The sequence below is a fragment of the Mirounga angustirostris genome, unplaced genomic scaffold, assembly GCF_029215605.1.
Source record: "Mirounga angustirostris isolate CCGP_5_RB_7025 unplaced genomic scaffold, mMirAng1.0.hap1 SCAF_5, whole genome shotgun sequence".
In the NCBI taxonomy this organism is placed as follows: domain Eukaryota; kingdom Metazoa; phylum Chordata; class Mammalia; order Carnivora; family Phocidae; genus Mirounga; species Mirounga angustirostris.
The window spans coordinates 67613943-67639987 of NW_026991713.1; the positions used below are offsets into that span (position 1 = coordinate 67613943).

Genomic DNA, 26045 nt, shown 5'->3' on the forward strand with positions numbered 1-26045 from the left:
GTGGTATCCAGGATAAAATATGTCAGGAGAAAACTTGGGAACACACCTCTTCAAAGATGATTCTTTGGTTCTTTGCCTCAAAGGGGACATTTTTGAAAAAAGATTCCTGGAACGAAAGTTCAGTAATTGGTTGACTGTCCTGTGTTCTATGTAGCATAAAGTCTTGTTGAAAGAGTCTGAAACTTGGTATTTATCAGTTGTTACTTGATAATGTTTTTTTGAAAAACGTTGCACAGAAAAGATACTTTGTAAAACCAAATTCTAGTATACTTAGTATATGTTTCTTTTTTTAGATACTCCCAGAAGTATAAAAGCATCCACTGCTACAGCTGAACAGTTTTTTCAGAAGCTGAGAAATAAACATGAATTTACTGTTTTGGTGACTCTAAAACAGACCCACTTAAATTCTGGAGTTATTCTCTCAATTCACCACTTGGATCACAGGTGAGTGTGGCTGCTGGGGTTTTCATGTTTTCATTATATATGGTTAAATGAACCCACTCAAAAGAAGTAAACAAAAGCAAGATATACTCTACACAAGATTGGTAGGAAACAGCTAGAATAATTTTGCTGCATTATGCAAAATCACAAACACCAGTAATTGAGATCAGCCTAGATGCAGAAGGAGCTGGTGCTTTTGATGTTGCTAAAAGCACACAGAAATCACCATTCCTAAGACACACTTATTAATGACTAAATTCCTCATGAGATTTCTTCCTCAGTGTTAAAGGCAAACATATTTCTTCTTAATTTGTGAATAGTTAACCACAAAAATACTATATTCAGCTTCTTTAAGAAATTGCCTGGGTTTAGAGTTTAATAGTTTTATAATTTTCATCCCTGACAGATGACTTCTTTTTTGACGCACCTCTTAGACGGCAGCAGTTATAACTGTGTTCTTGGATGTGCATTAAATCAAAATACTGCCTAGTATCTCTCAGCTTCTCACATGTGTGGAAGCAGGATTAGGAGAGCTGGTGGAAGTAATGACGAGGGGGAGGGGAGGGGAAGGAGAAATTCATTCATGACCCTTTGCATAAACATAGACTGTTACTGAATAATACCAAACAGCTCCAAATGATTCCTTTTTTTTTTTTAGATGTATTTATTTATTTGAGGGGGGAGGGGCAGAGGGAGAGAATTTTCAAGCAGACTCTAAGCTAAGCGTGGAGCCTGACGCGGGGCTGTATCCCAGGACCCTGAGATCATGACCTGAGCCAAAGCCAAGAGTTGGACACTTAACTGACTGGGCCAGTGAGGCCCCCCCTAAATGATTCTTTTGTGAAAGAATAACCACAGTTCTGATAATGCAAATTCCTTTGTGTTCACATTTTGAATACCCACTCCATGACTTACCAACTGTGGACCTTGAACAAGTCATATAGGCTTTCTGTGCTTCAGTTTTCTCACCTGTGAAATAGGGAGAGTGATAGTACCTATTTCATAGCTTGTGGCAAAGATTAAAGAGTTTATATATATCAAGTGTTTAAGATATATAAGAGGTTTTAATGGTCCTGTTCAGGTGTGGGCAGAAACTCTCTTTTCTTGAGTTCTCTTATCAGAGATGACGTAGCCTGGGTCTTTGCAAACCTTGATTAAGTACTAAAGAACAAACAGAAGCACAAATGTGTGGAGAACAAAATAGAGCAAGCTGACAGAGAGAGCAAGGTTCCCGATCACACGCTACCTGTATTATTCTGTTAAGGCCCTGCCTTAGTCCATCAGTAGCCCCAGAGGGTTGGCATAACTTCCTAGGCCCCTCACTTGGGCTTCTTTCCTCCCAGGTTCTGGCCTGTGATTGAGAGGAGGGTGCCATGCTAGAGTTCACTTGGTAATTGGATTAGTATCTTCAAGGAGGAGCAAGAAAGAGAGAAGTCCCATCTACAAGGGTTCACTAGGGCTTTTCCCCTTGGTGTGTTTCTGGTCCCAGGGACAGGTCTTATCTTCAAGTAATTGATACCTGAGCTCCTTTTTTTTTTTTTTTTTTTTAAGATATTATTTATTTATTTGACAGAGAGAGACACAGCGAGAGAGGGAACACAAGCAGGGGGAGTGGGAGAGGGAGAAGCAGGCTTCCCACTGAGCAGGGAGCCTGATGAGGGGCTCAATCCCAGAACCCTGGGATCACGACCCGAGCCGAAGGCAGACGCTTAACGACTGAGCCACCCAGGCGCCCCCATATCTGAGCTCCTTGCTTACAGTACTGCAACTTTGCCCATCTCACTCGGGCTTTAGGCAACATGATTCACATACAATAAAGGAACATTGTTCCTTTACAGAGCTGCCTGATATATTGCTGATTTTTCTTTCTTTCTTTCTTTCTTTCTTTCTTTCTTTCTTTCTTTCTTTCTTTCTTTCTTTCTTTCTTTCTTTCTTTCTTTCTTTTTAAGATTTATTTATTTGAGAGAGAGAGAGAGAGAGAGCATGATCAGGGGGAGGCACACAGGGAGAGGGAGAGAATCCTTGAGCAGACTCCCCACTGAGGGCAGAGCCTAACACAGGGCTGGATCCCAGGACCCTGAGATCATGACCTGAGCCAAAGCCAAGAGTTGGACACTTAACTGACTGAGTGGCCCAGGCACCTCTGGTGCTGATTATTTCTGCTTTGTGAAAGAAAAATTTCCCCTGTATTTTGGGCACTAGATTTTTCTGTCTGGTAACTTTTCCCCACATGGAACTCATCCAGCCTCCTTCCAGATGGCATATCCTTACATCCACGATGGCTACTGCAGCCTCCTGTCTTACCCCTCTTGTCTCCACGTTGAGTAACCAGCGCAGGCTACTCCATCTGCTTCTCTGGAGACTTAATTGGCAGCACTTCACAAGGTCCACTGCCCTCATCTGTATGCGTCCCAGATGGGCAATGTTTTTGTTGGTCCCTGGAGTTGAATATAATGAATAACTGTACAAATGTTTGACCAGCACAGGCTTCTACACACTTTTAATCTAACGCTTCCTGAGATAGTTTGAAAATTATTTTTAGCATCTTAAACAGTAAGTATATGGACCTCTGAAATACCCGACTGTCATTGGGTAGATTCCTGGTGAAGGATCTGAGGAAGGATGACTTGCTGTCAGGCGGATTTTTTTCTTACTCTTCCTGTGAAGTAGATGTGTGAAAACATGTAAGAATTTATATTGAGTTATTTCAATGAAAGATAATATTTGTTTTTTTTAAATCAATATGGCAATATATTTTCACTGTGGAAAATATGGAAAGCAGACAAGTGTAAAGAAATAGAAAAATTCATACAAATCATATTACCAAAAGGAGACCAATGTTGACATTCTGTCATATTTTGATCTAGTCCTTTTGTCTGTATGTCATATTTCATTTAATCAGCCCCTTACTTTGGATATTTAACTCATTTCCTTTTTTGACTTTAATAAATAACACCATGATGAATATATTTATACATAAATTTTTGTGCTCAGTTCTCATGCTTTCTAATTATACTTGTTAAATTTAATATTAATTCTGTAATTCCTTGTTTTACTTATTCTTTATATCATCTATACATTTGATAACATTTATCTAAACAAATGCCATATTTGAGATATAGTATATCTTTCTATGATATAAAAACTTATGTCGATTTGTAAGGCACTTTTCAATTGTTTAGTAAGCTAGCAGTTTTTTGTTTTTTTTTTTTAAAGATTTTATTTATTTATTTGACAGAGAGAGACACAGTGAGAGAGGGAACACAAGCAGGGGGAGTGGTAGAGGGAGAAGCAGGCTTCCCGCCAAGCCGGGAGCCCGATGTGGGGCTCAATCCCAGGACCCTGGGATCATGGCCTGAGCCGAAGGCAGACGCTTAACGACTGAGCCACCCAGGCGCCCCCAGTAAGCTAGCAGTTATTAAAGGCACTGTGCATTGCTCATTTGATCCTCAGCATTGATTAGTGGTTAAGTGTGCAGATCGAGAGGGGCACTTCGTGCATTCCTGTCCTAGCTCTACCACTCACTGGCTTTGTGACCTTGTGCAAATTACTTAACTCTTCTGTACCTCGGGTTCCTCATCTGTAAGTCCATATAAAGTGCTTGAGAGCACTGGAGAAAAAGATGCCACGAAAGTGCCATAATCACGCAAAGTCAGTATTCTCATTCCCATTTCACAGATAAGAAAAACAAGCCCAGAGAGCTTAAGTTGTTGGAGGTTCCCAACACTAAGTGGAGGTAGGGTTTAAGCTCAGGTAATTGGATTACAGAGCCAGCCTGCTGGACGTTGGTGCTCTGCCGCCTCTCAGTGTATGTGGGAGGTTGTTCGACTTGGTTCTCTTCTGCCCACTTGCTTCACAGCATCACTTAGCTAGTTAGTGACAGAATCGGGACTCAAACCCACTTATTCGGACTCTCGAGTGTGGTGTTTTTACCAGTACACTGTGATATGTGCTAACCTGCTGGCACCCTGACAGATCTTGGTTATGGTGTGTGTGTGTGTTTCTGATCTTGTTGCTGAAGTTCTCTTTCTTCCCTTCATCTTATTCTGACTCATATTTTTAGTTTCATCATTTCCTGAACACTTATTTATTCTCTGCTTTCCTTCACAAAAAATGTAAGGTGGTTTATGGAGATATCTGCCGGACAACAAGATAAGAATAAAGTGAAATATGAAAATCAGGGCAAAGGAAAAATAGAAACCCAGTTGGATGATTAAGATAACGCAATTATTCTTGGTTCTAAGACCAAAGACATATTTCTCCTATGGCCTTTTAGGGCAGGATATGGTGAGTGTCTTTAGAGAAACGAGTTCAGAGGGTTTCACATCAGCTTGTGGCATCATGCTGTAATGCACTTTGGGAAAAGCGAAGCTACAGTGATGCCAAGAACTTGTGTCAAGGTGTGAAGATCTTTGAAACCATATGGCACCCTTGGAGGCCCTTGGTAGTGTGCAGCCAAATTTTCCCTACTAATATTCCTATCCTAGTAGTGCCTCCGATATGAAACTCTGATAAAAGACCATGTCCTTAAGGCAATATTCCATATAAATTGCTTTTCTCAGAATAATATTGAATTCAAGTTAGACTTCCCTGGTAAGTACTCGAATTGTAGCTATGCTTGACACTTCAGTGAGAGTTAAGTGTTGAGTGAGCAGCAATAGGAATTGAGTTGGAGGAAATACTGACATTTTATGTAAAAATTGAGGAGCCTAACAAGGACACAGCTGAATGGAAGATGCCCATTTCTGCCTGAAGGAGGCAATTCTCAAGAGCAGGGCCATGCTTTTCCTCAGGAAGTAGAATGGGTTCTACATTCACATTATTGATGAATGGATCCCATAGAATGTGGAAATTTAAACTATGCTACAAATTTCAAATAATGTATATGAACTTTATAGTAAATTTTGCAAATTAGGAAAATTACAAAGAAGGAAGTCAAAATCATCTGTAGTTTTACCACCTGGGAATAGTTTCTACTAATACTTTCAGTTATAAATGTCTACTTAAGGGTATAGATATAATATTAAAAAATTGAATCGTACTATACATATTTTACAATGTTTTAAAATTTAGCATGCCAACAAATACTCATTTATAATCGAGTTTTTAATGACCAAAGATTATTCCACCATTGGATACAAATTAAAATAGAGATAATCAAATTCTTACATATGCCATTAAAAAGTCCAAAGTATCCAAAAAGTGTCTAAGGTATCCACTAAGATGAACTAGTTTGCAAAATTTGTGTCTGGATAAAGTGAATGAATTTATGTGCTCCACAGATTGGTTAGCTATATATACCAGTTACATGTTGAAAAATGCTTATCTCAGTGAAGAGTTGATCCTTTAACTGGTGGGAATTAGGAGCAGTTCCAGCTCTCTATAAGGTCCTTCCAAGTTCACGGAAGAGCTCTTCCTTGGGGAAGCTCATTTCCTAGTTGGGGTTGGTAGGGAGAGGTTGTGATGCTTCATCCAAGCGCATGTTCTTATGGGCCAGGTGGGAAACACAAGAGCAAGAACTTGAGTTCTTCCTTTGACTTAGGCTTCATGGTTTAGACCACAGGGTGCCTGCTACAGACCAGTTACTAAATAAACATTAATATTCTAACCAGAGATGATGTGAAACTACTTATCCTCTCCTTTATGTTAGTCCCTGACTCTACTCTTATCGCCATTCTGGCTGATTGCCGTGAGAGCCTGGCTACCAGACTGTTCTGATGCCAAATTAGGGAGAACTCCCTAAGAAATAGAAACTGTGGGGAACATCAGCTCCAGCATGGGCAGAGATGAAAAAAAGTGGAGTGTCAATTCCAGGCACATGGCCAGTCTGCTCATCACCTCTGTGTTCCCCCCCCGCTTTCCCTCTTCTTGTCCAAATCCTGCTTCTACTTCAGAACTCTGCTCACATCTCCAGAGAGCTTTTCCTGACCTTTCCAGTTTACATGACTTTCTTACTGCATTTGCCTCCAATGCAGTTTTTAAATTTGTGCCACTCTTTTTGGCATTCTGATGTATAACATCTTATATTGGTATTTGTGTGTTTCATGTATATACATATGTATTAGTTTTAAATCAGACATTAAAAATGTCATTTGCTGCCTTTGATCATCACAATTGTAACAAAAATTTATTGAGGATTTTTTAATTTGTTTTAATTTGTTTGTTTGTTTTTTTGTTTTTTGTTTTTGAATTGGTAATATAACCCATTGTTCAAAATTTGAAAGACACAGCAGGTTATAGAGAAGAAAAGTCTACCTTTGTCCCTGGGGGCAACTACTATTATCATTAAAAAATTTTGAAAAGAAGAAAATGCAGCTCAGCCAATCAGTGGTGTGCTGGAGTGGGTTCATATCAGCTTATGGGAGCTGAAACTTTGTGAGTGAGCTGCCATTATTATGATAGCTTGAAGTGGGCCACGGTGTGAGTATTTACAGTGTGGAAATCAGCAAATGCTACAAAGCAGGACTTCTCTTCTGGATATATTTTTTTCAATGAGTCCTTGCGTTTTTCATATTTCTCTTCCATCTTTCTTATACAAGTGGATAATGAACCAATATTTTAGAATGATTTCTCTAGCGAACAGAGAGCCAATTGTCGAACATTTACGAGCACTACTACTTGTAGTCCTGGCATCTAGAGATAACCACCATTACCCTCTGGGATGCAGCTTTCTGATCTTTTTCCCGGGTTTACTTGTATAAAATTGTACATAGTTGATAACAATTGCTGATTAGATTTTAAGTTTTTGACTTTTTTTTTTTTTTGCTGTTAAGAATTGTGCATTGTCCTTGTAAACCCCATGTCATGTAACATGCTGTCACATGGCATTACATGCTGAATAAATATTTGATGGATGAAGTAATGAGTGGAAAATCAAGAGAAAGATCATCATAAGTGCACCAGGAGTCATCAATAACATCACAAAGTTTTAATCAGGCTAGGGCAAAGGACCTGGGGAATGTTGAAATTGCTGTATTGATGCAGGGTGCCTAATCTATTCTGAAATGTCATTAGCTCTAGTGTGAGAATTTTGCTCACCGGCAGTCACGGCCTCGAAATGGCTGTAAGTCACATTCTTAGAGAATAATGACACCTGTAATGAGCTATATAGCAACATCTCAGACCCTGCGTTCAGCCTGGAAACCTAATCACACAACTTTGTTGGTTTGGACATCTGAGACTAATAGACCCACTCAGATTCTGGGGCATCTGAAGTGAGCAAACGGCAAGACAGATGTAGGAAGGACAGACATCACAACATCTCAGAACTGGAAGAGGGCTTAAGTTAAACCTTGGTACTGAAACATAGCTTCAAACAAAGCTACATGATTACAAAACTGTGGGGAACCTCATCAGCAGTATCCTGGTGTGCTGTGAGTAAAGTCTTATTTGGCTTCCCAACTGAGATTTCAGTGGTGTTTCCAATAGTGTTTTTCAAGTAGAGGCTAATAATAAAAATTAGACCACAAACTTTGTGTGAGCACAGTGTAAAAAGCTGGTAGGCTCTTCAGCCGTTTCTGTGTATATTTGGCTAATACCAGTATTATCTGAAACAACAATAACATATGGCGCTTTATGTCTGAAAGAATGAAGACGTTCAGGCAGATCAGAGAGTTCTCTCATCATTATGGTTTTCTGGCTATTGCATTTTGAAAGGGAAAAAAAAATAGAGAAATAATTCCAAGATACTGGTTCGCTTATCTATTTAAACAGGAAATTTAGAAGAGAGATATGAAAACAGTAAAGGCTCACTGAAAAGCAAAGTATATTTATAAGTTAAAATAAATGAGAAAATTTCCCCGAGTTGCAAAAGGGCTCTGTTCTCTTCTTCCATGTTCTACAAAACTATAGTTTCTTCAGGATAAATAATTTTTTTTTTTTGTTATCCCTTGGTGTGGATTTGGTACACTTGCCTACTGTAATTTATAGTACTTCTTTATTTAAGATGGTTTTAGGCTTTAGATATATAATTTGGGCTTTTATAACATAGGGTTATTAGGAATTTTCTTCATATCCAAACATTATTTGTGCTTCTAACTTTGAATGCTTTATAAATAGCATACAACAGGAAGAATTTGTGGCAATAACTTTGCAAATAAATACAAAACTGTCTTGTAGCCTGCCATCATCTTCCATATTAATAAACTTGAGGTGAAATAAATGAGATTTTTTCCTACTCTCTTAGTATTAATTATTATACATTCTGGATGAGTAAGAATGTATTTATGTATGAGGCTGATAACATGTATCTTCATATTTGTGAGTGCTTGTCATGTATTAAGCGTTTCTCTTTCTTGACATTACTAAGTAAAAATTAAACTTCCTGGCAATATTTGCTTGGCTTAATGGTTTGGAACTAAAAGATAACTGTTTATCATGGATAAAATTAACAGACTGACATAACAGCTACTACATTCTTTACTTTTTCACTGCATATTACTTAATAAATAATGTTAAAGATAACAGGATTTATAAGCTAAAATTTCAAGCCCCAAGTTCTTCATAATTCAAAAAAACTTCATGTTTTGTTCTCTTAAAGTATGTTTGTATATCATTATTTATATCTTTAATAAAATTATATCTTAATGTGTATTTTAACACCCCCCCCCCATTATTAGGGAAGTTGCAGTGTATATCCTGATGGGGTTAAGCATGCATATGTCATTACCAAGTAGGCATGGTGAGTTGCTCATCAAAGAAACAAAATTAAGACAGCAAGCAAATGGGATTTCTCCTATCTTGGGTGTACCAAATTTATACATAGATGAAGTGATGGAAGCAAGTACACATTTTATTTTTTTTATTTTATTTTTTATTTTTTTTTAAGATTTTATTTATTTATTTGAGAGAGAGAGAATGAGAGAGAGAGAGAGCACATGAGAGGGGGGAGGGTCAGAGGGAGAAGCAGACTCCCTGCCGAGCAGGGAGCCCGATGCGGGACTCGATCCCGGGACTCCAGGATCATGACCTGAGCCGAAGGCAGTCGCTTAACCAACTGAGCCACCCAGGCACCCAGCAAGTACACATTTTAATATAGAGAGGTTATTTCATGGAGCACAAATCTCCCTTTCATGCTGAAGAACGGAGGCACTGTTTTCCTTCCTCTTAGCATGCCACTCTTACTGCAGGGCCAAGGAGTGAATCAGTTGCCTTCTGCTGCCGCCAACCCCTATCCACTCCCTTCACACATTTTGGGTATTTACCTCCTTAGGCAGAGATGCAGAGGACCAGGGGTATTTGTAGCCCTCCATCCTATTTGACCATGTCCAGTTATCAGACCCCAAATACCATAGACCAACACAAGACCCTTCTGCCATATCCATCTCGTAGCCTCTTTGCATCTACTCTTTACTCCAGACATTGGACTACCAGTGACTTGGCTGTTGTGTAGGCAACTGTTTCTGAGGATCAAGCCTCCCATGTTTTAGGAAATCAACCTGGTGTTCCTGCTTGAATATTTTCGTGCTTCTCATTTCTACATTGCCATGTTATTTCTTTTTATGTGATAGTAAATGTTAATTATTCATTAGAAATAATTGGCCCATGTAGCTAGTAATGATCACTTTGCTACTTATTTTTTTTTTCTGGCATTAAAAAAATATTTCTAATGATGAAAAGATTTTTCTAAATAGTTCCTCACTCAGGAATGGAAAGTTTGAGGATTATTTTAGTTCTTTTTTTTTCTTTGATCAACACTTGTGACTTCATTATTTCCCTTCATACCATTTTTGAAGATATTGACATGTCAAAATTTTAGGGCATAGTAGCTTTCCCTAATTACCTTTAGGTCAGGTAGTCTTTTTTATTAAAATGTGTTTTTTCATGGTTTCATTTTCATCTAATGCTTGAAGACATCTAAAATTTATTTTAGCTTAAGTACAAAATGAAGCTCTAGACATTTTTTAAAACAGATAACTATTCCAACATCATTTAACTCTTTCCCCTCCCTTCAACGGCAACTCCTTCCTTTATCATAAATGCAACCTTATATTTATATTAAAAATCAATCCTGGCTATCTCTTCTGTTTCATTAGTCAGTGTGCTTATTTTTGTACCAGTAATGCGCTTGCATAAATACTTTTTGATTTAAGTGATCCAGGTAATAAGGATATTAACTTCATATCATCCCTATTTTTTGTTTGTGTTAAAAGCCTTTATGGTGATTTTTGATGTACTAAATTTTCTTTTTTTTTCTTTTCTTTCTTTTATTTTTTTATTCTTATGTTAATCCCCATACATTACATCATTAGTTTTCAATGTGGTGTTCCATGATTCATTGTTTGTGCATAACACCCAGTGCTCCATGCAGAATGTGCCCTCCTCAATAACCATCACCAGGCTAACCCATCCTCCCACCCCCGATGTACTAAATTTTCTTATCTGATACACAGTCGAAGCAAGAATTTCTATCTCTATAGGATGGGATTATGTAAATGATATAGTGAAGAAAGAATACGTTATTTTCTCCTCCCCAAAAGAAAAGAGAAAGCCAGTTAGAAAATTTAAGGAAAAGAAGAAAATTTCAGCTAACCGATATTAGCTGTATGCTTTTCTTATAAGCTTTATTATGTTGAGATATGTTCCTTTTATGCCTAATTTATTAAGAGTTTTTATCATGAATGGATATGGAATTTTGTCAAATGTTTTTTCTTTGTCTATTGAGATTATCATATGGTTTTTTCATTAATGTGATGTATCACACTGATTGATTTGCATATATTGAACCATCCTTGCATCCCTCAAATAAATCCCACTTTATCATGACGAATGATCCTTTTAATGTGCTGCCAAATTAGTTTGCTAGTCTTTTATCAAGAATCGTTTATCTGTATTCATCAGGGATATTGACCTGTAGTTTCTCTTCTAGTAGTGTCCTCTTCTGGATTTGGTGTCAGGATAATGCTTGCCTTCTAAAATGAGTTTAGAGTGTTCCCTCATCTTTGATTTTTTGGAACAGTTTGAGAAGAATTGGTGTTAATTCTTTTTTTTTTTTTTTTTTTGAATTGGTGTTAATTCTTTAAAAGTTTGGAAAAATTCACCAGTAAAGCCATGTGGTCCTGGACTATTCTTCATTTAAAGATTTTTGATTACTGATTCAATTTCATTACTAGTAATTGGTCTATTCAGATTTTCTATTTTTTTTCCTGATTCAATCTTGGTAAGTTGTATATTCCTAAGAATTTTTCCATTTTTTCTAGGTTGTCCAGTTTGTTGGTGTATAGTTGTTCACAGTAGCCTCTTCTGATTGTTTGAATTTCTGTAGTGCCTGTTGTAATGTGTCCTTTTTTTATTTATAATTTTTTTGATTTGGGTCCTTTCTCTTTCTTCCTTGGTTAGTCTAGTTAGTTGTTGTTTTTTCTTTTAATTTTGTTTATCTTTTCAAAGAACCAACTCTTGGTTTAGTTAATCTTCTCTATTATTTTTCTGTTCTCTATTTTATTTATTTTTTATCTTATCTATTATTTTCTTTCTTCTGCTAACATTGGGCCCAGTTTGTTCTTCTTTTTCTAGTTCCTTAAGATATAGAGTTAGGATGCTTATTTGGGATCTTTCTTGCTTCTTCTTTTTTTTTTTTTTTTAAGATTTTATTTATTTGAGAGCGGGGAGAGAGAGAGAGCAAGCAAGAGTGCAAGAGGAGGGGGAGGGAGAAACAGACTCCCCGCTGAGCAGGGAGCCTGTCATTTCACTCAATCCAAGGCCGCTGGGATCATGACCTGAGCCAAAGGCAGATGCTTAATCCACTGAGCCACCCAAGTGCCCTGCTTTCTTGCTTCTTAATGTAGGCATTTACTGCTATGAACTTCCCTCTTGGAACTGCTTTTGCTGCATCCCATAAGTTCTGGTATGTTGTGTTTTTGTCTCAAGAAGCTCCTTTCTTTTTTCATGGATTTCTTCTTTATTGGTTGTTCAGGAGGAGTGTTTAAGTTCCATGTGTTTGTGAATTTTCCAGTTTTCTTCTTTTTATTGATTTCTAGTTTATGCCATTGTGGTCAGAGAAGATACTTGGTATGATTTCAATTTTCTTGAATTTGCTAAGATTGTTTTGTGGCCTGTCAAATTGTCTATCTTGGAAAATGTTCCATATGTTTTTTGTGAAGAATCTGTATTCAGCTATTGTTGGATACAATGTTCTGTAAATATCTGTTAAGTCCATTTGGTCTATAGTGTTCAAATCCACTCTTTCCTTATTGATTCTCTGTCTGGATGATGTATCCATTGTTGAGAGGAGGGTATTAAAGTCTCCAACTATTGTATTGTTTATTTCTCTTTTTAGCTCTGTTAGTTTTTGTTTTATATATTTAGGTGCTCCAATGTTGGGTTCATAAATATTTGCAATTTATCCTCTTGATGTATTAATACCTTTATCATTATATAATGATCTTCTTGGTCTATTTTAACCTTTTTTTTAGATTAAAGTCTATTTTATCTGAGATAGAAGTATAGCTACCTTGATTTTGTTGGTCATTCTTTGCTTGGAATATCTTTTTCCATCCCTTCATGCTCAGTCTATGTGTGTCTTTAAGGCTAAAGTGAGTCTTTGGTAGGAAGCATATTGTCAGATCTTGGTTTTTTAAATCCATTTAGCCATTTGAAATCTTTTAATTGGTGAATTTATGTTTGAAGAAATTATTGGTAAGTAAGGACTTACTATTACCATTTTGTTAGTTGTTTTCTGTTTCTTATCCAGCTGTTTTTTCTTGTGTTTTGATGTCTTTTGATATCAACATGCTTTATTTATTTATTTTGCATTTGAACAAATAATATTTATTTATTTTTCTTTTTTTAAAATTTTATTTAAATTTGATTAATTAACATGTAATGTATTATTTGTTTCAAGGGTACAGGTCTGTGATTCATCAGTCTTATATAATACCCAGTGCTCATTACAACACATACCCCCCCAATATCCATCACCCAGTTACCCCATCCCTCCCCCGCCAGCAACCCTCAGTTTGTTTCCTATGATTAAGAGTCTCTTATGGTTTTTCTCCCTCTCTTGTTTTGTCGTTTCATTTTTTTCCTCTCTTCCCCTATGATCCTCTGCCTTGTTTCTAAAATTCCACATATCAGTGAGGTCATAGGATAATTGTCTTTCTCTGATTGACTTATTTTGCTTACCTTAAGCATGCTTTAATTTCTTTATTGTGTTCTTTTGTGTAATTACTACAGGATTTTCCTTTGTGGTTACCATGAGGATTACATAAAATATCTTAAATTTATAATACCCTATTTGAAACTGACAAATTAACTTCAATAGAATTCATAAAGTTTATACTTTTACTTCTCCTCCTTCTCACATTTTAGATTGTTGCTATTATGGTTTACATGTTTTTAATATTGTATGACTAGTAACAGGTTATTGCAGTTATGCTTATTTTTACTATGTTCATTTTTTTAAACTTTTAAACTAGAGTTGTAAGTGAATTATACACCCCTATTACCATACTGCAGAATCTGACTATGACTCTATATTTCCCATTACTGGTGAGATTGACACTACCTTTTTTATGTTTTCACAATTTTAATGACTTCCACTCAAAGAACTACATTCCTTTTAACATTTCTTATAAGACAGATCTGATGGTAATGAACTCCCTCAGCTTTTGTTTGTTTGGGAAAGTCTTTATCCTTTCTTTATTTCTGAAGAACAGTTTTGCCTGGTATAGAATTCTTGTTTGACAGTTATTTTCTTTCAGTATTTTCCCCTGGCTTGAAAAGTTTCTGTTGAGAAATTTGCTGATAATCTTATGGAGGTTTCTCCTGCATGTAATTTCTCTCTTCCCTTGCTGCTCTTAAAAGTTTTTCTTTGTCTTTGATTTTTGACAATTTAATTATAATGTGTCTCAGTGTGGTTCTATTCAGGTTCAGTTTATTTGGAGTCTTTTGGGCTTCGTGGATCTAGATGTCCATTTTTCTTCCCCAGTTTGGGAACCATGGGGGCCATTATTGCCTTAAAAATACTTTCTGTTCCTGTCCCTTTCTCTTCTCCTTCTGGAATTCCCATATTCTGTATATTGTTTCTTTTCATTGTATCCCATAATTCCCATAGGCTTTCTTTACTCTTTTTTTCCCCCTCCTGACTGGGTAATTTCCAGTGTCCTATCTTCCAGGCTGCTGATTCTTTCTTTGCATGGTTGAGTCTGTTTTGGAAACTCTCTGTTGTATTTTTTAGTTCAGTTATTGTATTTTTCAATTCCAGTTTTTTTTTTTTTTAATTTTATGGTTGCTATTTCCTTGTCAAACTTCTATTTTGTTCCTGCATTAGTCTTCTAATTTCATTTAGTTGTCTGTGTTTTCTTTAGTCCCCCAAGAGACTGAATTCTCTGGTCAGGCTTTTTAGATGGTTGGGACTGGGTACTATATTCAGTTGTAGATGGGGTTATAAATTAGTTTCTCTACCCTGGCAGGGCAGCAAGATGGGACCCAGGGCCTGTACAGCTGTTTGGGGATTCAAATCAGGCCAGAGTGTGCAATGAATTCCCTAGTCAAGTGAGGCCACCAGTTTCACTCTTCAGATGTAGGAAGCCATGGGCTGTGCTCTCTCTTCAAGTACCCACTGTACATAGGGCTATTGAATGGGCTATGCAGGTTCCCTGGTTGCACAGGCTGAAGGCTGTATTCAGTGATGAGTGGGGCTGTGAATTCGATTCCCTACCTGGGTCAGTGGGAGAAGCAGCTCTAAAACTGGTAAAGCTCTTTGTTATCGTAACTGAAGCTAACCTGCACTCCAAGTCTCCTGACTGAACAGCAGCTCTGGCTTTGCTCTGCAAGCTGTTGGCTCTGCCTGCCCTCCTCTCAGCTTGAGTGCTGCTGGGCCTCGCAATTTCCAGGAGCTGTTGCCAGCCCTTCTGGTCAGTGGGGGCTGAAAGACTCCGCAGCATGTGGGGCTGTGATTCAGCTTTTTGGGGGGTGAGGGGGAAGGGAAGAGGCCACTCCAAGCTACTCTCAATTTCCCAAACAGACTCTCTGGTTGGGAGGGGTTGGAAGCTACTCTCAGCCTTGGCTATGAATTAATCTCCCTGCCTGAGCATAGACTGGGAATGCTTCATGCTCATTACAGCTTTGCCTGCCCACATCTTGGCTCAAGTGCCCCCGGGCTGCACTGCTTCTAGGAGGTGGAGTCAGCCCTTCTGGTTAGATGGGGCTGAAGGCACTCTCCAAAGTGAGTGGGGCTGTGTTTCAGTTCCTTGCCTGGGGGTGGGCAAATTGGGCTCTGTGGCTGGCAAAACTCCTCATTTGAGGATCTGAATCAGGGAGGTCTGCACCTCTGAGTTTCCTGGTCAGAGTGAACCCTCAACTAGGTTCTGCAGATGAGCAAAGCTGTTAGTTGGGATGACTACTTGGACAGTGCAGCTATGAACTCAGCCTGCTAAGATCTATGTGCTGGTTGCCTCAAGCCCCTCCCTCTTCTCCATCATAGTGACATTCCTGGTGGAGCCCTGTAGATTTCCCTGCAATCTCTAGGGGGCTCCCACAAAGTGCTTCGAATGGTGGAGGGATGCTGGTTGTACTCCTGAGTTCTTTTCCCACTGGAGGGACTGGAAGCTCAGGGGAGACCAGCATGGTGCTGTGCTGGCAATACAGTTAAACGTGTGGCTGCTTCTCTCACCCTTCTAAGGCGGTCTGTCTTGGTCTCTGAGGTACAGGGGGTGCTTTGGCCTCATCCTTGTGTTCTAGAATTCTCTCAGTTTGTTATAGTTGAATAGTTGTTAGTTTAGGGTTTTTTTTTTCTTTTCTTTTTTTTAATGGGGGCAAGGAGGAAAGTCAGGAACAACTTATGTTGCCATCTTGGTCCAATTACTGTAGTTTTATAAAACTCTTCTAATCATTCAGGTTTCTGTTCCCATTAAGAATTTTTTTGCTGTGGGACGCCTGGGTGGCTCAGTTGGTTAAGCATCTGCCTTTGGCTCAGGTCATGATCCCAGGGTCCTGGGATTGAGCCCCGCATTGGGCTCCCTGCTCAGCAAGGAGCCTGCTTCTCCCTCTGCCTCTCCCCCTGCTTGTGCTTTCTCTCTCTCTGGCAAATAAATTAATAAAATCTTCAAAAAATAAAAAAAGAATTTTTTTGCTATGTTTATGGGGCACCTGGGTGGCTAAGTTAGTTGAGCGTCCAACTCTTGGTTTCCCCTCAGGTCATGATCTCAGAGTCCTGAGATTAAGCCCAGGGTCAGGTTCTGTGCTCAGCAGGGAGTCTACTTGAGATTCTCTCCCTCTCTCTCTCCCTCTCTCTCTCCCTCTCTCTCTTCCCCCCACTTGCTCTCTCTCTCAAATAAATAAACAAATCTTTAAAAAAGAGAATTTTTGGCTATGTTTAAAACTTCATTCTTCGATATAAACTTACAATTAATTTGGTAAGTTCTATGAAAAAAATTCCATTGGTATTTGTGTTGAAATCATATCACATTTATGGGTTAATATACATTAACGTTTTTATTGTGGTTAGTTCTTCTATCCAGGGATATGGCTTACTTCTCCATTTTTTTCCATATCCTCTTTTGTCTATTTTATAATTGTCTTCATAAAGGGCACACACACATTTTGTTAGATCTATTCCTATGGACCTTATAGATCGTGCTGCTAGTCAGGTGGGATCTTTATTTTTCTATTACGTTTTCTAATTTTTTTTTTTTAAGATTTTTTTTATTTATTTATTTGAGACAGAGAGAATGAGAGAGAGAGAGAGCACATGAGAGGGGGGAGGGTCAGAGGCAGAAGCAGGCTCCCTGCCGAGCAGGGAGCCCGATGCGGGACTCGATCCAGGGACTCCAGGATCATGACCTGAGCCGAAGGCAGTCGCTTAACCAACTGAGCCACCCAGGCGCCCTATGTTTTCTAATTTTTAAAAGAGTTTTAAATTACAATATTACCAGGAAAATGGATTCTGTTTTGTATCAAAAGTAACATCCTTCATAATGTTTAAATTTCTTTCTCTTTTGTCTCTGGGAGAAAGTTGGATTCTTTGAATACAACTCAGAGTATAATAACAAAATTTTCAAGGTTCATTTAATTCTCTTTTCTTAATCTGCCATACACTGATATAGCAATGACATTTCAATGATCTTTTCCAAGATGAATGTTGAGGAATTGTTGTAATATATTTTAATTCTTTAGCATTCAAAGTCTTCTTGTTTTTTGTCTCCCAGTGTCAATGTAAAGCTTCCTAAATGCTGTGTAGGCCTTTGATCAGTAACCTAGAATTATTTTACAAAGAGCTCATTTAAAAAATTATGATCTTTATGCAGTTTCTTATTAAGTGACAGGAAATAAATTCAGCTTATTTGTTAAATCTTTTTTTTTTAAGGTTTTATTTATTTATTTGAAAGAGAGAGACACAGCAAGAGAGGGAACACAAGCAGGGGGAGTGGGAGAGGGAGAAGCAGGCCTCCTGCCCAGCAGGGAGCCCGATGCGGGGCTCAATCCCAGGACCCTGGGATCATGACCTGAAGCTGAAAGCAGATGTTTAATGACTGAGCCACCCAGGCACCCCAAATTCAGCTTATTTGTAACTTGTTTTGTTATTTCCTTTAGTTATTTGCCTTTTCAAAAAGTCCATGCTAATTTTATTTTGATGTCCTTATTGACAGTGGAATTTATGTTATTTCGATTCACTTAACAAATCTTATTTTCCTTGCTGTTGTGCACATTTGAATTCCACTGATCTTGGAGAGGAGTTTATTTTTGTGGTTGAAACCATGTATTGATGTATCTCATAACAGCTGGATAAAAGTCATTCATATTTTGCCTTTTCTTTTCAGTGATTTTATCTACTGAGCATTTTGAAAGAAGATAATTGACATGCTGTCTTCTTTCCTCTATACTTTAACCTTTGGTTATTTAAAAACTCTAGGTATTGTAAAAATTATGTTTGATTATTCTTAAGGATACTGGATGTACACATAATACGTGAATTACTGAATAGTTTAAACCCATTTAATTTAGCCACTAAAAATGCCCTAAGCATCACCAAAAAGTAAGTAGGATTTGTTTTTTGAGTGAACTACAAAGAAAAAAATTTACTTTACAAATGACTTAAACTTGAAACTACACATTTTGAAACATTGAGGATTGTATGTAAGTACTTTTTGCTTATATGACATCTGAGAAATAGTTATCATTTCTAAAATTTACTGTTCTTTAAATATTAGTGAATTTGTAAATTTTTTTATATTTTTAAGTTGTTGGTGTTTCTGATTTGATAAATGATTTGTAAATATCCTTTCCCGTTTTTATATGGCAGTCTTGCCAATTTTTTTGCCTATTTGTAAGAATTATTTTTTTATGTAAAGGATATCAACCTACTCTCAATCACATATGCAAGAGTTTTCCCAGGTTAATATTTGCTTTTAATTAAAGATTTTTTTGAAATAGTTTCAAAGCTACAAGAAAATTTATGACAGTAGTAAAAAGAACTCCCACATCTCCTCTTACCAGATTCCTAATTGTAACATTTTAGCTCATTTGCTCCATCACCCTCTATCTTTTTTCCCAATATGCTTTTTACTGACAATATTCTCTATCACCTTTAATAGTTTGGTGAATGCTTTCTCAAAACAAGGACACTCTCCTTGTTTTGAGACACTGTCCTTATATAGTCAATATATAACCTCCTAGTCCAGAAATCAACACTGACACCACAATATCATCTAGTTTTCCCACCCCATTCAGATTTCACCAACCATCTAAACAATGTCACTTTTTCCTTCTTGGCCCAGCATTCTATCTAAGAGCACGTATTACATTTGGTTGTCTCTTCTCATAATCTGCTTTGGTCTGGAGCAATTCTAGCTTTTCTCTGTCTTTGGTATCCATTATGGTCTTAGAGGTATAGGCATGTCATTCTTTAGGATCACCCTCCACCTGGGTCCATCTGATGTTTCCTCATCACTCAGGTCATGTGTTTTTGCTGGGAATACTGCAGAAATGATGCTGACTCTTCTCAGTACACCACATCTAGAGGTGGTACACTTTGTCAATCTGTCTTACTGCTCGTGATGTTAACCTTGATCACCTGGTCAAGTTGGTGATCTGCCAGGCTCTTCAATATTTTTCCCCTTTGATTTCGATTAGTAGTTTATGGGGAGATACTCCAGTTTTATTCCAGTGTGCTATTCCTCATCAGACCTTTGCTCACTGTCCTTAACATCCATTGACCATACCCACCTGAATCATAAAGTATTGCTTCTTAGTGACATGAATAAAAAAATGACATTGAAAATTGAAATTCATATTAACTTTTAAATTCATTTTCTAGTATTATAAAAATTGAGTAATATATATCATGTAAAAATATATTCCCCAAATATAGTAAGTCAAACTTCTTTACACTTCATTTTAAGTGCATATCAGCATTCACTGTGTAAGACATCTTTAAGTTAACTACTGTATTTTTCTTTAATGAAAATAATTCATTTATATTGAATGGATTCAGAGAAAATAACATTTTACTTCCATAACAGTGATTTGCCTAGCTTTTCTACCTTTCTTTGCTAGCTTTATAGACCATATTGCATTTATTGGACTAAAATATCACAGACTTTAATAAAAACAAGATCAGACTATATAAGATATGTTAGAGACAGATTTTGCTGATGGGCTCTTACATCTAGCCTTCTATTTCTTTTTTTTCTTTTTTTTTTTTTTAAAGATTTTTTATTTATTTATTTGAGAGAGAGAGAATGAGAGAGAGCACATGAGAGGGGGGAGGGTCAGAGGGAGAAGCAGACTCCCTGCTGAGCAGGGAGCCCGATGCGGGACTCGATCCAGGGACTCCAGGATCATGACCTGAGCCAAAGGCAGTCACTTAACCAACTGAGCCACCCAGGCGCCCTAGCCTTCTAATTCTATCCCATTTATTATGGTTTTTCAAAAATTTTATTTCATCTAGTTATTGGATTTTCATTTTTTGACATTTCTAACAGGTTAAAAATGCATATTTTCTTCATTTAAAAATAAATATGACTGTTTTTCATCAGCCAGTAACTGAAATAAACATATGACAAAACCTTTCCAACCTCTGACTTGTCAGAATTCAAGGTCTATTGCAGGAGGTTTGTTAAGTTGCATTAAGAAAAATTGTGCTTATTTTTAAGTTCACTATTTCTAAATAGATTCAATAATGTAGAATGATATGAAATAATAAATATGAAAACAGTAGAAAAATAAAGTGATGTAAATAAAATAATATAAAATAAAGACTTGGCAGAAATACAGGAATGTAAACATGAATGAGGAAGCCTACATTTATAGCAAATCATCATCCTGGGGAGTATCAATTCAGGAACATGATGAAAATGATGGAAGAAGAAGTTCTGTGAGGGCCTGACTTTGTTTCTTTTCCCCAGTCTCCCCTGTGCCTGGTACAATGCCTGACACTCAGATGACTGAAAGATATTGGTGGAATGATAGGATGAGAAGTACAGAGCATCTGCTAATCTCAGGGTTTGTAGTAGTTGACTGATTTCTTAGGTGCCTTGGAATATTTTCTCTGCATTGTTAACATTTAACACTTTATTAAATTCCTACACTGTGTCAGGCCATCCTCTTAAACACCTTGCATTGATTAATCTCATTAAGTGCTCATCACTGTCTTGGAGGTTATTCCTATTCTATTTTTATTCCTATTTTACAGTTAAGGAGAGGGCCCTGAATGGTTGAATCCAATGTCTGAGGTCACAATAAGGGGCAGAATCAACATTTGAACTAGCCCATCCTCCCAGTCGCTTGACAATTCTCTGCTTGTTGTAGAGCTCCATCATGGCCTTTCTACTTCCCTCAAAATCCTAGAACTCTGTTGACAGGCTTAGCAATCTTGCTTTCTTTTACTCTTGGAGACAACAGTTATCTATTTTTCCTCTGTTGGGTCTTTTCAGTTAGACTAAACATTTTTTTTTTAAAGATTTTATTTATTTATTTGAGAGAGAGAATGAGAGAGAGAGCATGAGAGGGGGGAGGGTCAGAGGGAGAAGCAGACTCCCTGCCGAGCAGGGAGCCCGATGCGGGACTCGATCCAGGGACTCCAGGATCATGACCTGAGCCGAAGGCAGTCGCTTAACCAACTGAGCCACCCAGGCACCCATAGACTAAACATTTTTATCCAGAAATTTTCTTCCTTACAATTGACTTCTTTGTTTCAACAGCATCATCATGGCCCCACTGAACTTGTTACAGTGTAAACAAAACCAGTCAGCATAGCTGGGAAAATATTTGTCTTTTAATTTTTCTAACTGCCTCGCCATAAAAAATGTATGCTAACACTTAAAAATAAGACTCCTGCCTTTTTGGCATTTCCCTATTAGCTAGAATTTGGGGCCAGGTTGGTTCTGTTTCCTCTAGTTAGGGGTGTCCTGTACTCATTTCAATGGGAACTCGAGGTAATGGGCTCACTAAGAGCAAAATGTCACCTCAGTGGGTGACCCATGAATCCTATTACCTTTTTCCTTGGCTCTTATTTATTCTGCACGATAGAGGAGGCATGATGACCCGTGAAGCATGTCAGAAAACAGATGCTGCAGCATTGACAACTTACTCTCCCCTGTGACTAATTCCTTTCTTTCAAATACAGCTTGCCTAGAACTTCTTGCTGTCTTACATGCATCAATGCTTTTCCTTTATTGTCTGCCCATAGTTTCACAACGTGGTACATATAAAGCTGCCGAAAATTCCAACACAGGCTAACCTCTTTCAGCCTAAGAATTTCTATTGATTTTTAGGACCTAAGGAAAGCAAATTGTTAGCTTAAGAGGAAGGTTTGAAACCAGATAAAATACTGCATGGAATCTTAGGGCATCGAGGGTCTTTGGGTGCCACTTAGTCACCCCAGATGGATGTATCCTTAAAAGCATCATGAATCATTTTTTAGGTGAAGGTGAAGATGAAAAGTTACCAACTTGGGAATATCATTTTCTTCCATAAATATTGCTTGTTGTTTGTTCTTTGAAATAGTGCAGTTGCTTGCGTACCTCAATGTACTTGTTAGCCCATGGTATCTAGAAATTGACGGGAACATTGGTATATTCTCTTGGGTAGACACACACATACACACACACACACAATCTCAATTAAGCTGAAACCTTGATAATATTTAATTTATGTAGAAACTGGATTTTTAGAGATCACCAAGTTCTTTCCTTCAACGCAGAGCTGATTTAAACCATTTTAACAGGTGAAACTATAACCAGAAAGGGTTGAGTTTTATTTTTTCATAGAAGAGCTTGATTTGAATAATCAAATCAGATATTAAAAAGTGACATATTAACCATATTTTAAAGTAAAATTAAGTACATGGTATCTTATGTACTAAATGACTTACTAATTTAATAATGAGCATGTTATTCCCTTATGAGCTGTGCTCAACCTATGTCTACTTTTGGATCCTTTCATATCAAATTGAAGGTGTTATGAGAATTGGATGTAGCAAATATAATTTATTTTCTGAACTCTACTTGACCAATAACATCTATCACAGATGGTTTCCCAGATTTGGGGATAATTCATTCCACTTCTCTTTGTAGAGAAGTGGAATGAATTATTATATTATATTATATTCCTCAGTGAGGAATAATAGTCATGCTTTATATGTCTCTTATTTATTTTACTTTATTTTTTTAAAGATTTTATTTATTTATTTGAGAGAAAGATTGAGCAAGAGAGAGAACACAAGCAGGGGAAGTGGCAGAGGCAGAGGGAGAAGGAGGCTTCCCACAGAGCAGGGAGCCCGATGCAGGGCTCAATCCCAGGACCCCAGGATCGTGACCTGAGCTGAAGGCAGTCACTTAACCAACTGAGCCACCCAGGTGTTCCTAGATGTCTTTTATTTTTAAACTGAGGTGTAGTTGACACACACCTTACATTAGTTTGAAGTGTACTGCGTAGTGATTCCCCAGATCTATGATCCCCACAAGTGTAGATACCATCTGGCATCATACAATGCTATTAGAGTACTGCTGACTATGTTCCCTATGCTGTGCCTTTTATTCCTGTGTCTTATTTATTCTCTAACTGGAAGTATGTACCTCCCACTCCCTTTCATCCATTTTGCCCATCCTAACCCTTTCCCTCTGTCAACCATCAGCTTGTTCTCTGTAATTATGGGTCTCTTTCAGCTTTTTGTCTGTTTATTCATTTGCTTTTTTTTTTAAACTCCATGTATAAGTAAAATACCCTCTATGTTGTCTTAATGACCAGATCTCATTCTTTTTTATGGCTGTGTAATATTCCATTGTATGTATACCACCTCTTCTTTATCCATTCATCTATCATGGACACTTGGGCTGCTCCCGTAATTTGGCTATTGTAAATAGTGCTGCAAAAAACATAGGGGTACATGTATCCCTTTGAATTAGTGTTTTTGTATTCTTTGGGTAAATACCTAGTAGTGTGATTGCTGGATTGTAGGGTAGTTGTATTTCTAACTTTTTGAGGACCCTCCATACTGTTTTCCAGAGTGGCTGCACCAGTTTGCATTCTCACTAACAGCGCAAGAGAGTTCCTCTTTCTCCACTCCTTGCCAATATCTGTTGTTTTTTGTGTTGTTGATTTTAGTTGTGTGTTTTGTGTGTGTTAATTCTGACAGGTTTGAGGTTGTATCTCATTGTGGTTTTGATTTGCATTTCCCTGGTGATAAGTGTTGGTGAGCATCTTTTCATGTGTCTGTTGGCCATTTGTATGTCTTCTTTGGAAAAAAGTCTATTCATATCTTCTGCACATTTTTAAATTGGATTATTTGGTTTTTGGGTGTTGAGTTTTAGAAGTTCTTTATGTATTTTGGATACTAACCCTTTATTAGATATGTCATTTGCAAATACCTTCTTCCATTCTGTAGACTGCCTTTTAGTTTTGTTGATTGTTTCCTTAGCTGTGCAGAAGCTTTTTATTTTGATGTAGTCTGATAGTTTATCTTTGCTTTTATTTCCCTTGCCTCGGGAGACATATCTAGAAAGAAGTTGCTACAGTCAATGTGAAAGAAGTTACTGCCTGTGTTCTCTTCTAGGATTTTTATGGTTTCAGGTATCACATTTAGGTCTTTAATCCATTTTGAATTTGTTTTTGTGTATGGTGTAATTAAGTGGTCCAGTTTCATTCTTTTGCATGTTGCTGTCCAGTTTTCCCAACACTATTTGTTGAAGAGATATTTATTTTCCCATTGGATATTCTTTCCTGCCTTGTCAAAGATTAATTGACCATATAATTGTGGGTTCATTCCTGAGTTTTCTGTTCTTTTCCATTGATCTGTTTTTGTGTCAGTATCATACTGTTTTGATCACTAGAGCTTTGTAATATAACTTGAAGTCTGGAATTGTGATGCCTCCAGCTTTGTTTTTCTTTAAGATTGCGTTGGCTATTCAGGGTCTTTTCTGGTTCAATACAAATTTTAAGATTGTTCTAGCTGCGTGAAAAATGCCATTGTATTTTGAAAGGGATTGCATTAAGTGTGCAGATTGCTTTAGGTAGTATAGACATTTAACAGTATTTGTTCTTCAATCCATGAGTATGGAATGTCTTTCCATTTTTTTGTGTCATCTTCAGTTTCTTTCATCAGTATTTCATAGTTTCTGGAGTACAGTTCTTTCACCTCTTTGGTTAAGTTTATTCCTATGTATCTTATTGGTTTTGGTGCAGTTGTAAATGGGATTGATTCCTTAATTTCTCTTTCTGCTGCTTCATTATTGGTGTATAAATATGCAACAGATTTCTGTATCTTGACTTCGTATTATGTGACTTTACTGAATTTGTTCATCAGTTCTAGTGGCTTTTTTGGTGGAGTCTTTCAAGTTTTCTATATAGCGTATTATATCACCTGGATATAGTGAAAGTCTTACTTCTTTCTTGCCAATTTGGATGCTTTTTATTTCTTTTTGTTTTCTGATTACTGTGGCTAGGACTTCCAGTGCTATGTTGAATAAAAGTGGTGAGAGTGGACATCTCTGTTTTGTTCCTTAGAGGAAAAGCTTTCAGTTTTTCTCCATTTAGGATGATATTAGCTGTGGGTTTTTCAGATATGGCCTTTATTTTGTTGAGGTGTGTTTTCTCTAAACCTACTTTGTTGATGGTTTTTATCTTGAATGGATTTTGTACTTTGTCAAATGCTTTTTTGCATCTATTGAAATGATCATATGGTTCTTATCCATAAGAACTTATCCATAAGAACACTAACGAGTGGAGACAGGAGTAAGTCTCTGAGGCCTCTTAAATTACCACATTATACCACCTGGCTTTGATGACCAAATGCCGTTAAAAATAAGCGAACTAACAAAAACCGAATCAATACGGTTCTAATGAAGGATGCCAAAAAATACACTTTTCCCCTATTCTCCCATCTCCCTTAACATCTGAGGGAATCACTGGAAGTGACAAGGTGAAAGAGTCAATTTTGTACAACAAATGGGCAAGCTGCTGAACTCACAATACTTTTGGCCCTACCACTGGACTCCGCTTCTCATATTTTGTTGGTTATGTTAGAGCCCTTAATTGTAAGGTGTCAACTAGTTTCTATGAGTTGGTTAATCTTCTGTTTTGCCTGGAACTTCTGTCTCCTGTTTCTGCATTCTTCCACTTAAACAAAATGTGTTCAAAATTGCTTGTGATTCAAGAATTGGCTTTTTAAG

General features: G+C 37.4%; 1 protein-coding gene across 1 annotated transcript in view; it reads left to right on the forward strand.

The window, feature by feature from the left end:
• NELL2 (neural EGFL like 2) overlaps nt 1-26045 on the forward strand; it is a 326039-nt gene that overhangs the window by 54650 nt on the left and 245344 nt on the right. Inside the window, exon 3 of the mRNA XM_064591364.1 lies at nt 294-444. Coding sequence (XP_064447434.1) covers nt 294-444 — 151 coding nt within the window. The remainder of the gene's footprint in view (nt 1-293; nt 445-26045) is intronic.